Source organism: Calypte anna, chromosome 19 (genome assembly GCF_003957555.1).
Source record: "Calypte anna isolate BGI_N300 chromosome 19, bCalAnn1_v1.p, whole genome shotgun sequence".
Taxonomy (NCBI): domain Eukaryota; kingdom Metazoa; phylum Chordata; class Aves; order Apodiformes; family Trochilidae; genus Calypte; species Calypte anna.
The window spans coordinates 9,027,218-9,039,565 of NC_044264.1; the positions used below are offsets into that span (position 1 = coordinate 9,027,218).

The window sequence follows — 12,348 nt, forward strand, 5'->3', positions numbered from 1 at the left end:
AAAGGTCTTGGACACTTGTTGTACAAAATATTTCTTCAAACAATGGTTCCTTGTTACTACCTTATTAGCACTGAAGATAACTTTTAAGGTTCTTTAAAAGCATTAAAAGCTGAACTGAGTATAAATAATCAATGCAGTATTTTTTAGAATGTTCTCTTTTTAGCAGAAGTCACTGGCCTACTTTATAGTTTCCAGAGCCCAAGGAAGATTTTGGTCCTGTGTTTTGGCATCAAACTGCATATTTATGAAAACCTGCACAGTAGAGCCCTCTAACCAGACTGCCAGACGTTTCATTGTTCTGCCTGTCTGCTGACAGAGGTACTCTGTGCTAAAAAGCACACTGAGTATTTTTCAATGACCCAGAGGGCAAAGGTCACTTATTATAAATGGATAATGAGACCTAATGCAATGTTCTGAGTGTGGACAAAGAAAGGGTCTATCCATACCCCCTTGTGACTTGGTCATTCAGGCTTCTATTTCCCCTGCACACTTAATGGAGCCAAACAATTGGCAGAAATGCTATACAGAAACTGAGGGAAACTGCTGTATTCTACCTCTGATAGACAGATACAAATAGTGACCCTGAAACGGCGCCAGAATTCCTCTTACCACTAACGTGGCAGACAGATGGAACATTCACCCTCAACCCCTATTTAGCCATTTGCTGGCAATTAAACTCCTGACGGAAGTGATAGCCCAGCAGTCCACGGGCTGCAGCTAAGGACAACCCCTTCCACCCCTGCAGGTAAGCAGAGCCAGAGAACCTGGGTTTAAGAAGGGGGATAACTAACAGGTGACCTGGGCTCTTTTGTGGATATCCTGGTTTGACACCATTTTTTCAGAAAATTGAGTAGCTTCCGATGAATTATATTCAGAAGACAGATAAAACTTCAAGGGTGATCAGATATACATAAACCTCTCTGTTAATACCACATTTTTACTGTGCTCTCTAGGCTCTTTTTTCCTCTTCAGACTTCATAATTCTATTTTTATTTACATTCCACACCCATCTGAATCCCTGAAAGCCTGAATTAACTTTTTCCACTGTAATTCAGATAATACCAATTGATTATTTTGTTTGAATTTAGCTGCCACTTATTCTTCTTCCTTTAAAGAGTTTCCCATAGAAAAAAAACATTTGGAAGGCATACTGTTGGAGCTGTTAATGAAATACACAGAGTGAGCCACATCCACCCCTGATTTCAGAATGTGGGAGAAATGTGATCTGCCTGTGTAAGCACTGCTACTCACAGAAAGACTTTTGTTCAGCCCCAATGGCACATCTAACACACTGCTGTGTGCTATTAATTACTTTTTCATATTCCTTTCTACCTTCTGAGTTTTCTTCCTTCTTCTGTGCAGCATGGAAAAAGGAAAACCCTAACCTTGAGAGTTTTCACAACATTTTGAGCTCTGAGAGCACTCAACAGATGGTCAGGTAGAAGCAACAGATCTGCTGCCAATGTTGCTTGACTCAGCCACGTGTAGAATTACTGCCTTTCAGCCCAAGTGTCCACTTTCTGCACTTTAAAATGCCTGCATCACAGAAGATGCTGGCATTAGCTGCACTGACAAATGGGCAGGGGGGGTCTAGTTTCCCCATGAGTATCTTTACATATGCCAGGAGCTGCTCCCTTGTGAAACTCTGCCTACACATTACACCAAAAAAGAAGAGCCTTGCTACTCACTGATAATATTCTTATTTTTTACCTGCCAAAATAAAAAATAACACACTCATTTATCTATAAAACCACTATAAAATCCACGGGTTTATATACATATTTCTATAGACACAGATATAAACATTTGTGTCTATTCAATGCCATGTATTTGTGGTGGTTCATATTGGAAAGAAACTATATTTATTACTCTACCATAGCTGGTTACATGAAGGCCTATTTTGGAGTAGAAATCACTTGAAAAACCAACTCAGAAAGCTGCACTCACCATAAAATGTAAGACAAGACACATAAGACAAGAAGTTGTCAGCTACTCACAGCCAGCAAGAAGATACTGGTAGTACTGTACAGCATCTGCAGCCAGGAGCAGTGGATGGTTTGCATTAAATGGTGGTTGGAGTTCATTCCACTGAGGAGTTCTGAGGTAAAACACAAGACTATTAATATTTAAGCTAATACAGAGAATGTAAATCAGTGTTTCTGTCATCACATGTAATTATCTATACAAGCTCACAAAATGTTTGTAATTATTTAAATTAGCTTGTTCAAACACTGCAATACACCACAGGCAGTCGAGCAGCATGACCAAATGGTGCAGATTGTGAGGCAAAGACAATACTTGTTTGTTGGCTGCAGCATGGATTGTGCAAAAAAAAAAATAAAAACGAGGAAGGTGGTTTATATTAAGTTGGTAAATACATTTAGGACCATTGTGTGTCATGCTGATGTTCCATAAACACAAAACAGAAGCTGGGGAACTGTTTTTGTTCTCCTAACTAGCAGTGCTCTGATACAGTGGAGTCATTGAGTATTTACAAACTGTGAAAATAAAGCTGTGTAAAGTTATGGACTATTGATCCAATTAGAATTTTCAATTCCATTACAACCTACTCATTTCAACAATAATGGTCTAGGAGTCTGTGTTGTAATTTTAATTAGGGTGGGTCATTCCTAAATAGCTTGGTAAATCAAGTATTGATCAATCTAGTCCAGCCATAAGCTGCACTAAGGAATATAGGAGACCAGAAAAATCAATAGAAAAATATTTTAAAACGTCAAAAGCACTGACAACACTTTCCCATCAATTTTTGTTTACTTTCTTCCACATGTCAAGAATAATTTCTTCAACTGTCTTAAGAAATGCTACCTTCAGCTACTTACAGGATAACTTGCCTGCTTCTTTGCAACGCTTCATTATGGAAACCCCACTCATGTCTCATGGCACAATTCTGTATTTTAACACTACTAAAATAATTGTTTCTAGTCTTTATGTAAAAAGTTGAATTACAATCTGATCATTTACAATCACTAATTGATTAGGACCTCTATTGTTCAGTTAACAGGTTCATGGAGTATTTAAATTGTTAGCTCCCATTCAGATTTGTAAGCATGCCATTGAGAGCTCTCCCTTTCAAAGGAAACTTCAAGAGCCTCAAATGCAAACTTTAAGATAAAACTCAGGGTAAAAATCACAACTTCAAAATCACAAAAATTCACTCCTTGAAAATAAATTTTAAAAAGGCTCACAAACATTTTCTGGTCAAAAATAATAGTAAAAAGGAAATGGAATGAGGTACCTAACCAAAGTCCAGCTGGCTCTTGGGCATGTCATCATCTCCAGAGGTGTGTCATCACTGATCTTGGGAGCTGTGCTGAGCGGGCGTGGTTCCAAGAGGTGCTCCACCAGGCTACCATAACAGCTGATGATATACAACGACTCCACTACAAACTGCTTTGATTGATCTGTTTGCCAGAAGAGAGAAAATCTTATTGCAAGAGCAGAAAAAACACTTACAGAAAGAGCAGAAAAAACACTTACAGAAAGAGCAGACTACTTCTTCTTCTAACTCTATTGCCTGCCTCTGCTTGCAGGTAAAAACGACAAGAGATAGGGCTGGAGAGACAAAGAGAAACTTGTACAAAGCACACAAGTTTCTCCTTGTTTCAAAAACATCTGAATATCTTGTACATTGCCAAACACACATCTACTTTAGCAAAGGGGTCTGACCTCTATCTCACAGCTTTTTCAGCAAAACTTCCCATAGAATCTTCAGATTCAACTGTCAAAAGTTTGGTTTCAGTCATTATAAAAGATCCGTGATTTATTTCACTAATTAAAATTTCTTTAAAACTGTCCTATTTACCAAAAGCACCCCAACTACGTTCCCAAAAATCTCTACTCTCACCTAGTTTAAGGAATAAAATTTATAGATCAGAACCATCTGCTCAGAAGTCATCACAAAATGAGAAAATCAATTGGGAATTTAAATGTAGCTGCAAGTCCTGCTTTTGGAACATACCAACCTTTTTCTCTTTTCAGACCAGGATTGTTTGCAAACCATGACCTCGAGGCTCCAAAGACTGCAGCAACACAAAACTCTCCTCCCACGGACTTGCTGGGTGAAATCTGTGGTGCTGGTTTGGATTTGCTTAAAGAAAGAACAAAAGAAAATTATGAATTTAATTCTCAAAAATTAAGATTTCCTCTGCTTAATGGTCATCCTAAGATATTAATTCAGGAGTGGTGAATATCTGCAGTTCCTGTAAGACTTAGCAGGATTTACAGATGCTTAGTGTTTCCCCATAATATGTCCCAAATTCCCCCTGATCACTGAACTCATTAACTTAGAGAACAGCACTGGCTTATAATGGAGAATTAGTTGTGCTGCTGAAAAGACCCAATATTGAACATTTAAACTCAACAGAAACAAGTTCTGAAGTGAACACAAACATTCATAATCCTAAACCTTTTGGGAATGAAAATACAGATTCTGGGTGAGTCATTCTAGGTGGGTGACATTTTCCTGCACTGAATGCAGTGCTAAGGTGGGCTGCTGCTCAGCTGGACCTCAGCACTGACCTGCTGCCACTGAAGCCACCAGGGTACATGTGACATGGACAAAAGGGTAAGAGGGAACAACATGCAGAGGGTAAAAGGAAAGGGAAGCAATTCCTACACTCATGAGCTATGCATTAAAAAAAAATCAGTAACTAGATGACATAAAAAGAGATTAAGATACATTCTCCTCTGAAACCCCACAATGTGCATGCAGCAGATCCAGAGGTTTATAGTTATGGGTCACTGAAAGAGCATTTAGTATTCTTCCTTGCAGGAATCTGAAGATATGTAACCTGATCCTTTTTGTAAACTCAAAACTCTTTTAATAAGGTAAGACAAGCAAGTTAAACCACCATTATTCTACAATCCTCTTGCACCTGGCTGCAGAGATTACACCTGATCAAAAACCTGTGGTTTAGGCCCTTCCAGCTCAGTCCTAATCTCACTGAAATAAATGGCATAACTCCCACTGATCCCAAACACTTCATTTCCTTCCCACCACCAGCTGGAGTGAGTGACATGTGGAAACCATGGCACATGGCTAAAAACATTCAGCCTCCATCACTGCTCTCACCCAACCTGAAGCATTTCCCATTGCCTCCAATTTGGACTCACCAAAAGCAGCAAAGTCTTTCTGTATTGCACACCAGAAATTACATCATTGATGGAAATGGCAGAAAAGACTAATTGCTTGCACTCACACTCTATTTTCTTCCAGGTTCCTGAAAAGACTTTACAGAAAGTGTAAGTGAGCTGCCCAAGCCCTTGTGCAGTATTTCTCTGCCAGTTTTACAGACAGACTCACTGAAGCACAGAGGGGCTAAGCTATGCACCATAAATCACACCCACAGCCTCACATGTTTCATTGAGAAGAAAAAAATAAAAACTACCCAAAAGTTTGAGAAAACCTTTCAAAAGGAATCCTATCACACTGTCCAGACTTTATGGAAAGATTCAGACAAACTTTTAAGGACTTAGATCAGTCCTGAAGCTCTCCTACAAGATGCTACAACATCCCAAAAGAGCAATTGTGATTTATAGTCAGTAACTCTGATATTGAACCACCACAAAGCACTTAATATCCTATTGTTAAAACTACAGCTGCTGATTACTGGGTCAGAAACCTGTGTTCCAACAAGTTCCTGATTATAAATATACTCCTTTGCTTGCAGTGGCACTGGATGGTCTGTATTAGAATATTTAAATTGATATTAACTTTCTATACAACTCTAATAATCTTACTATTTCAGATTTTTGCTCAATACAACCTGATGTTATTGAAATAATTTAAAATGGAAAATTAATTGGGAGCAAATGCTATTCTGAACTATAAACTGGAGTTAATTTCCACAGAGACATAACTGACTTCAACCATTTCCTCAAGCCTTTAAGCAGAAGGGGACCTGGTACTTTAACAACTCATTTTTGCTGGGTTCTCCACACTCTTAGTCCCACAGACCTATGCTCAAGCAAATACAGATATAAACAACTTCAGAGGAAATGGTCTAAGCTTTGTTCTATTTACACCATGTCTTTTAAGATGTATGTCTTTCAAGGCATGAATTTAAGTGTTGGTCTGAGTGCCAAAACCTTTCCCCTTCAACAATGATGTTTTGCAGACAGAAAGAGCAGACCTTGGAGAACACCATTATTCATGTGGTTTGGTTCTTCTAAAAAATAAAGACAAACAAACAGAAAAAAATGACTAGTGCATTATATTGGTTTAGACATATTTCTGGAAAAACTGCCAAGATTCCAAGTGTATTCTGAAAAGTATTGCAACTAAGGAATCTTTCATTTTACCACCAGTTTACTTTATCCCTGAGTTTTCATCAATACATTCCAACTCAGATTTCTTTCTGTCAGTAAACCTCAAAAGCCCAGTTATTTTCAGTAACAGTAATGCCATTAGAAAAATATATTTTCATGTCATTGTGATATTTTAACAACTTGGAAACAATAAATCCTCATTATTATATAGATGCAAACACCCTCTCAGCTATATAAATGATAGCAAAACAATAATGTTAAAGGTAGGTGGTGAATGACTTGGTTCTGCTATGAACTCCTGCTCTTTACTTGCTCTTAGCCTGTCAGCACTTCATAAATTATTCCAAGAACTGAAATTAAGGCACGTTTGGCCTCAATTTTTAAAACAGTTAATTTAAAACAATCTTCACAATATACTATCAAAAGATTGTACTATGTTTTAAATGAAAGGTGTTGTGATGCAGGAAGAAAAAAAAAAAGAAAAAAAAGAAAGTGAACTAAAACTTTCAGCCTTATCATTTCAATTTTCCACACCAACATTATCTTTAAGACTTAAGGAGGATAAAAAGAAAGAGTAGATTTTCTTGTTTGGGTCTACCTAACTGGGGAACCACAATAAGAATTCAATCAGACTCAGCAGCATTTTTATCCCAATTGTATCTGTGCAGAAACCTTCTGCAGAAGTACAATAGTAACAGAAAAGCCTTTCAGTTTCATAGCTGCTGTTCTGCTATAAATGTAATAAAAGCTGGGTCTCAGCTGAAGTCCATGTTCTTGTCATTTCAGTAACCAACAGCTGACAGTCACCTACCACAGCTGAAGCCAATGACAAAGCCACTTACTACAAATCAAGTTAATCCCAAGCCCCAGCTAAATACCACAATATTTGGGGAAATTCGTGTTTCTGGTAATAATAATTAACTGCTCTAATGTAATTTGGAAGGATTATTTCAATTTCAAATGCAGAACCACTGAGATGCAGATTGAAACAAGTCCAACAAAAACCAGAGATGAGCATTTCCCACTGAACTGGCACAAAAAGGGATGGGAGCAAACTGAAGAGGAAAATTAAGACATCACTTTGTCAGATCTTAAAAAGAAATAGAGATTCAGCAATAGCATGCAAGTTCTTTCATGCTGACAATGCAATAAGAAAAGGTTAAGAGCTCCTGAAACAACTCAGGACTACAACCTGTTGATTTTGCAGTGAGACAAACTGCCATCTCTCTGGCAATGTGTTAGTTCTGTATAAAAATTGTAACTAAGGACAGTATTTTAACTAGTTTACATTTTTTATTGTTATTAATTATTCTGCTTTATGTAAGGAAGAATAGGAACTAATACTATCAAAATATTTTTAAACCTAAAAGTGATTATGAAAGGCAGCAAGTATGCAGTACAGTGATGGAGTGTTCCTCACAGGGCTTTAGCTCTCATCAAATAATAAAATACTGCTGGCTTTTAGATTTGTCTTTAAATTTACAGTCAAACAAGCAACATGATGTTAAAAAATAAATAGCATATATATGATATGAACTACTTTATAAATTGAAATATTATCAATCAAATATTAAGAGTCAGCAAAGACTGAGAATCACATTGATTTTATATTCCCAACAAACAGGCTTCAACTACATCAGATTTATAAAAATAAAAGCACTTATCCACAACTCCACAGCTAAACCCATGGAAATGGAAATATACATGGTTTTTGAAGGTAAAAGTTTTATCTAGACTACATGATCAGCATCAAAAATATCAGGAAAAACTACTGCATGACTTACATAAATTTTAATTAATGTGCCCTTGTGCCTAAAAGAAGAATACAAAGGCTTGTCTCCAGCTGTCAAATGCTTGCAAAAGCAAGAAAACAAATGGTAGCCTCCTATATTTACCAGGCAGTAAACTGTCAAATCTTCATTCATTTTGTTTACATAATTTTAGGTCTCCTTAGGACCTTAATGGAAACAACATGATTTTTTTCCCCACACCAAGCGTGGTTTTTATCTTAATTTCTCTGTAGGCTAGTAAAGACCATATTTCTAAGCTAGCACTGGCACTAAACAAACCACAAGAGAGTCTTGTGAAAGACAGGCAACTGCTTTTGAGTCTATTTCATACAGTCCCCTCTTTAATTTCAGCCTTTTAATCTTGCCTCAATTTAAAATCATTTCTGGCTGACAAGCGTCTCTGCTGCTTCACACGGGGGGTGAGCAACACATCCATTTGCTCAGACAACCCACCCCCAAAACCCTCCTTCCAGAGCCTTTTCAGTTCTTAGAGGAAATGCTTAAGTACACTGTAACCACATTTAGAAAGGGTTTTTAGGAAGACTACTCCAATACCCAGCTATTTCCTAGGAACAAGGCAATGTCACCTTCTCTCCTGTCACACTCAACACCTTTGCTCTTCCTGTCTGGTCCAGCTCCCAGGTCCCTCTGCCAATCCCTTAGGAATTCTGGACCCTTATCTTTGAGATCTTTCTGCTGAAGACAGTATTTTGACAGAGACACAAGGGGTGATGATGTATGTGGAAAAAAAACTAGTAGTAGAAACAAGAGCCAAATACTAGTATTCTAACAGTTACTGATGAAGCTACAAAGCATCCTCAGCTAAACTTAAAAACCCACTGATCCAAAACACACCCAAAAAGCTCCTAGCTGAAAGTCTCCAAATTTTCATAGTTATAAGATGTTTAAACTTCTTCCATTCTCATTGTCTAAAGTGTCAGCCCCCTCACCCCCATCTCATTATGAAAAGGTGCCTGGAGGCTGTTATGTAGCACAGGATGAATACAGAACCAAGCTCCAACACAAGGAACTTGGTCAAACTTTGTTTTTTTCTTCTGTCTGTATTTTTGCAATATGCTGCAATTCTACAAATTAAAACCACAAACCTTTATTATTTAAAATATCCTGATTTTAACAGAACTGTGGTTTATTTTTTTCCTCGTGATAATTTTATATATATATATATTTTATTTACAGTGTCCAAATACTAGCTTGACCTCTCTTACTGCATTACTTTGCTGCCTACCCACTGGTAATCTGGCTTATTTTAGAGAGGTCAACACTAAAGGAAACTATATCCAAAAAAATGCCCAATGTGAAATAATTTATTTTCCAATTTCTCTGCTAATTAAAAACTAAATTCCCTGCGAAAGGTAAAAAACCCAAGCAAACAAACAAAAAAAGTAAATGCATTTCTTTGACAATGCTTGATGGTGAACACACATCTGCAGTTTAAAAGGGAAATTATGCAATGCTTCCATCTATGGATCAGCCATGCAGGTAAACAAATTTTAAAAAAAATAAAATAAAAAGATTTAAGCACAAAGTTATTTTAAGGGAGGACAGCAAATGAATTATAGGCATGCTGGGTTGGAACTGGGAACTCACCATGGAGCTTTTATGGAAAAACATCCTGCTCCAAACAGGTAAGGTCTTCATGTAAAGGGGAAAAATGCACAAAAATTAGATGAAAACTCAATTACCAACAAGTACACTGTACACCATGCTATTAAGAGTTATGCAGAAAGTAAACAAAATAATTTTTTAATAACCATTCATGATGCCCTGAAAGACATAAAACCCTCTAAGGTAACCAGCATGCTGATGGTCACAAACACAACTGCTGAGGGGGTCAGTCCCACCCCAGAGCAGGAGCTGACAAGGGGCTCCCCATGCACAGCTGCTGCCACCAGCCTCATGCAGGTTCGAGTTGCTTTGAGGTTTTCTAGTTTAAATTAGACACAGGGAGGGTTCTCCTGCCTGGCATTGCCTGAAAAATTGGAGGCAAAAGCAGTCAAGATCCTTAAAAAAAAGAATTATAGTCAAAACTAAGAGAAAAAGCAAATCAGCAATGAATATGTGGGTGTTTTCCATGAAACACTGAAGTGTCTGAGTGGGGCAGTTTTACCAGTTCCCTGAAAAGTCCTAAGTACAAATAATGAGAGGTATAAGGACAACCTTTCAGAGAAAATTATTTAGCCCTTTACCTAGGATAGAAACACATCATTAAATTAAAAATCTTTAGCAACTCTATGGCAAAGCAGTCTTATTCCCCCACCCAAAAGTGTGCACAGGATGCAGAAAGAAAACCCTAACTTCTTTCAAAAGTGTTTATATCAAAAATCACCTGATACAGACACAGCTTCATGGTTTTGGCCACTTAAAAACTTATCTACACCATGATTTTGTTCCAGTATTTGCACCCCATTACTACACCCCATTAATTTTGGTGCATTTTTAATGGATATCTCCCTTGAAAAAGTCATTGCCATACTGACATTTGCATAAAATCTGAAAAGGAGGAAACAAGGGGTAAACTTAGAGCTCCTCACATGGCTCAAGGCTTCTTTGAGTCTCATTTGCTATGTAACATCATCCATAAAATTGCTGAATAATTGATTTTTTAAAATGCCAATGTGTCATTTTTCTTTTTGTACTCTTACTCAGCAATAAGTTCTGGTGAGTTGAAAGAAGTGAAATATTTTCAGGCAATGAGCTAACAGAAAAGGCCTCCCATAAAAAGATGTATAAAGCACTCAGCCATATGCCTACCCAATTAAAAGGACATCATCTTGATAAAGAATTATCCTGGGAACTACATGTGACATGCACATAACACGAATGAAACATATGTGTCTTGAGTGCACAGGATGGCTGGCCTATTGTACTGAATTCTTTAGCTTTACTTTTAATTTTCTTCTTTACATTTTTAGCTACTTTTCCCTACTTAATTGTATCAGGGCATCATGACTTTATTTTTGATTGCTTCAGTAGTAGAACCTGGGATAAATTAAATTCTCTGAGTCAAAATCCAACAAACTGATATCAGTGATGTTTCATGTATATAATACAAGCAATGAGAAACACTACAATGATGAAATTGCATCAGACACTTCACCCACTTTCCCCCCCTTTTTTATTGGGGGTGGAATGAGGGATGGGATGAAGAACAGATAGAGTTTCATGTTTAAAAACACACTATCTGAAGCTTGGGGATGGTTTATTAATTTTCCTACACGGATGTCTCTGTTTTGACAAGACTCAATTAACAGAGGGTTTCACCAAAGCTATAATGAATTTGAGACTGAGCTATGATACAAATATAATGACCATATCCCTTGAGAAAGTGAAAACAAATGCTGCTGTCAGAGAAGCCAACTTTTGAAACAGTTTTTCTTTTGGGGCTATTACTCTATCTTTTATTTCCCTCCTTCCTATTACAGCTCATCTGTGTCCCCACATTCTTACTAACTGGAAACTAAGTACAACCCATTCCAAAAACACAAGGAACACTTATAAAGCTATTTTGTGAGGCACAAAGCTGTCTTCTAACACATCCTGATTCACTGCCCTTTATGGACAAGCATGAGATGGATCATAGAGTTCTTCCCCTTTTAAATCTGTAAGCTCTTTGTAAACGAGCAATGAATTAACCCATTCACCAGACTTCAGAAGGAATTCAGCATTATTATTAAAATTTTGAGAGGGAAACTGAGGCATGGATATATAAAGACTTATTAAATCTTACATCCCCCTAGTTTTTAAAACAAGGTGGTTCCTTACTTGTTAGTGTTAGAAGGGCTTTGGAAAAGCCTCTAAGCTCTTTAGAAAGTGCTGAGAGTACAAGCTACAGGAAAGAGAGTCAGTGGGATGACAAAAATTAAGTGCTTCAGGAAGGTGCAGAAATTACAATGAGACTTGAAAAAACAAGGGAAGAAACACAGGGCAGGGAATGAGGAGCAGAGATGGCAAGAGGAAGGTGTTGCTCTGAGATATTTCTGAATTTACACTCTCAGCACTAAAGAGAGTTTTACAACTGATCAGAAAATGTTCCAAAACCCACGTTTGCATGAGGAAAAAAAAAAATCTGTGATAAACTGGGCAGTAATGACACAACTCCAGATTCTGTTCTTTCATTCCCATAGGGCTACAGTGAACGCTTTTAAAAAATTTACTGCCATTCCACTTGTCAAGTAAAATGACATGCTTTGCAGCTCTGCTTCAGACAGATGACTTCAAGAGCACGGATCAGTCCTTTCAGTACCTGAAA

The 12,348-nt window shown here is 37.4% G+C and overlaps 1 protein-coding gene across 9 annotated transcripts in view; it reads right to left on the reverse strand.

Annotated features, from left to right (window-relative positions):
* The window catches only part of BCAS3 (BCAS3 microtubule associated cell migration factor), a 310,290-nt gene that overhangs the window by 185,228 nt on the left and 112,714 nt on the right, over window positions 1-12,348 (reverse strand). For 6 of the 9 annotated variants that reach the window (XM_030462195.1, XM_030462191.1, XM_030462193.1 and 3 more), the window contains exons 17-20: window positions 9,687-9,731; window positions 3,984-4,108; window positions 3,257-3,422; window positions 1,998-2,098 (exon numbers count right to left, since the gene is read on the reverse strand). In XM_030462195.1, coding sequence (XP_030318055.1) covers window positions 1,998-2,098; window positions 3,257-3,422; window positions 3,984-4,108; window positions 9,687-9,731 — 437 coding nt within the window. The remainder of the gene's footprint in view (window positions 1-1,997; window positions 2,099-3,256; window positions 3,423-3,983; window positions 4,109-9,686; window positions 9,732-12,348) is intronic. The other 3 variants (XM_030462196.1, XM_030462194.1, XM_030462199.1) reach the window with 1 other exon arrangement.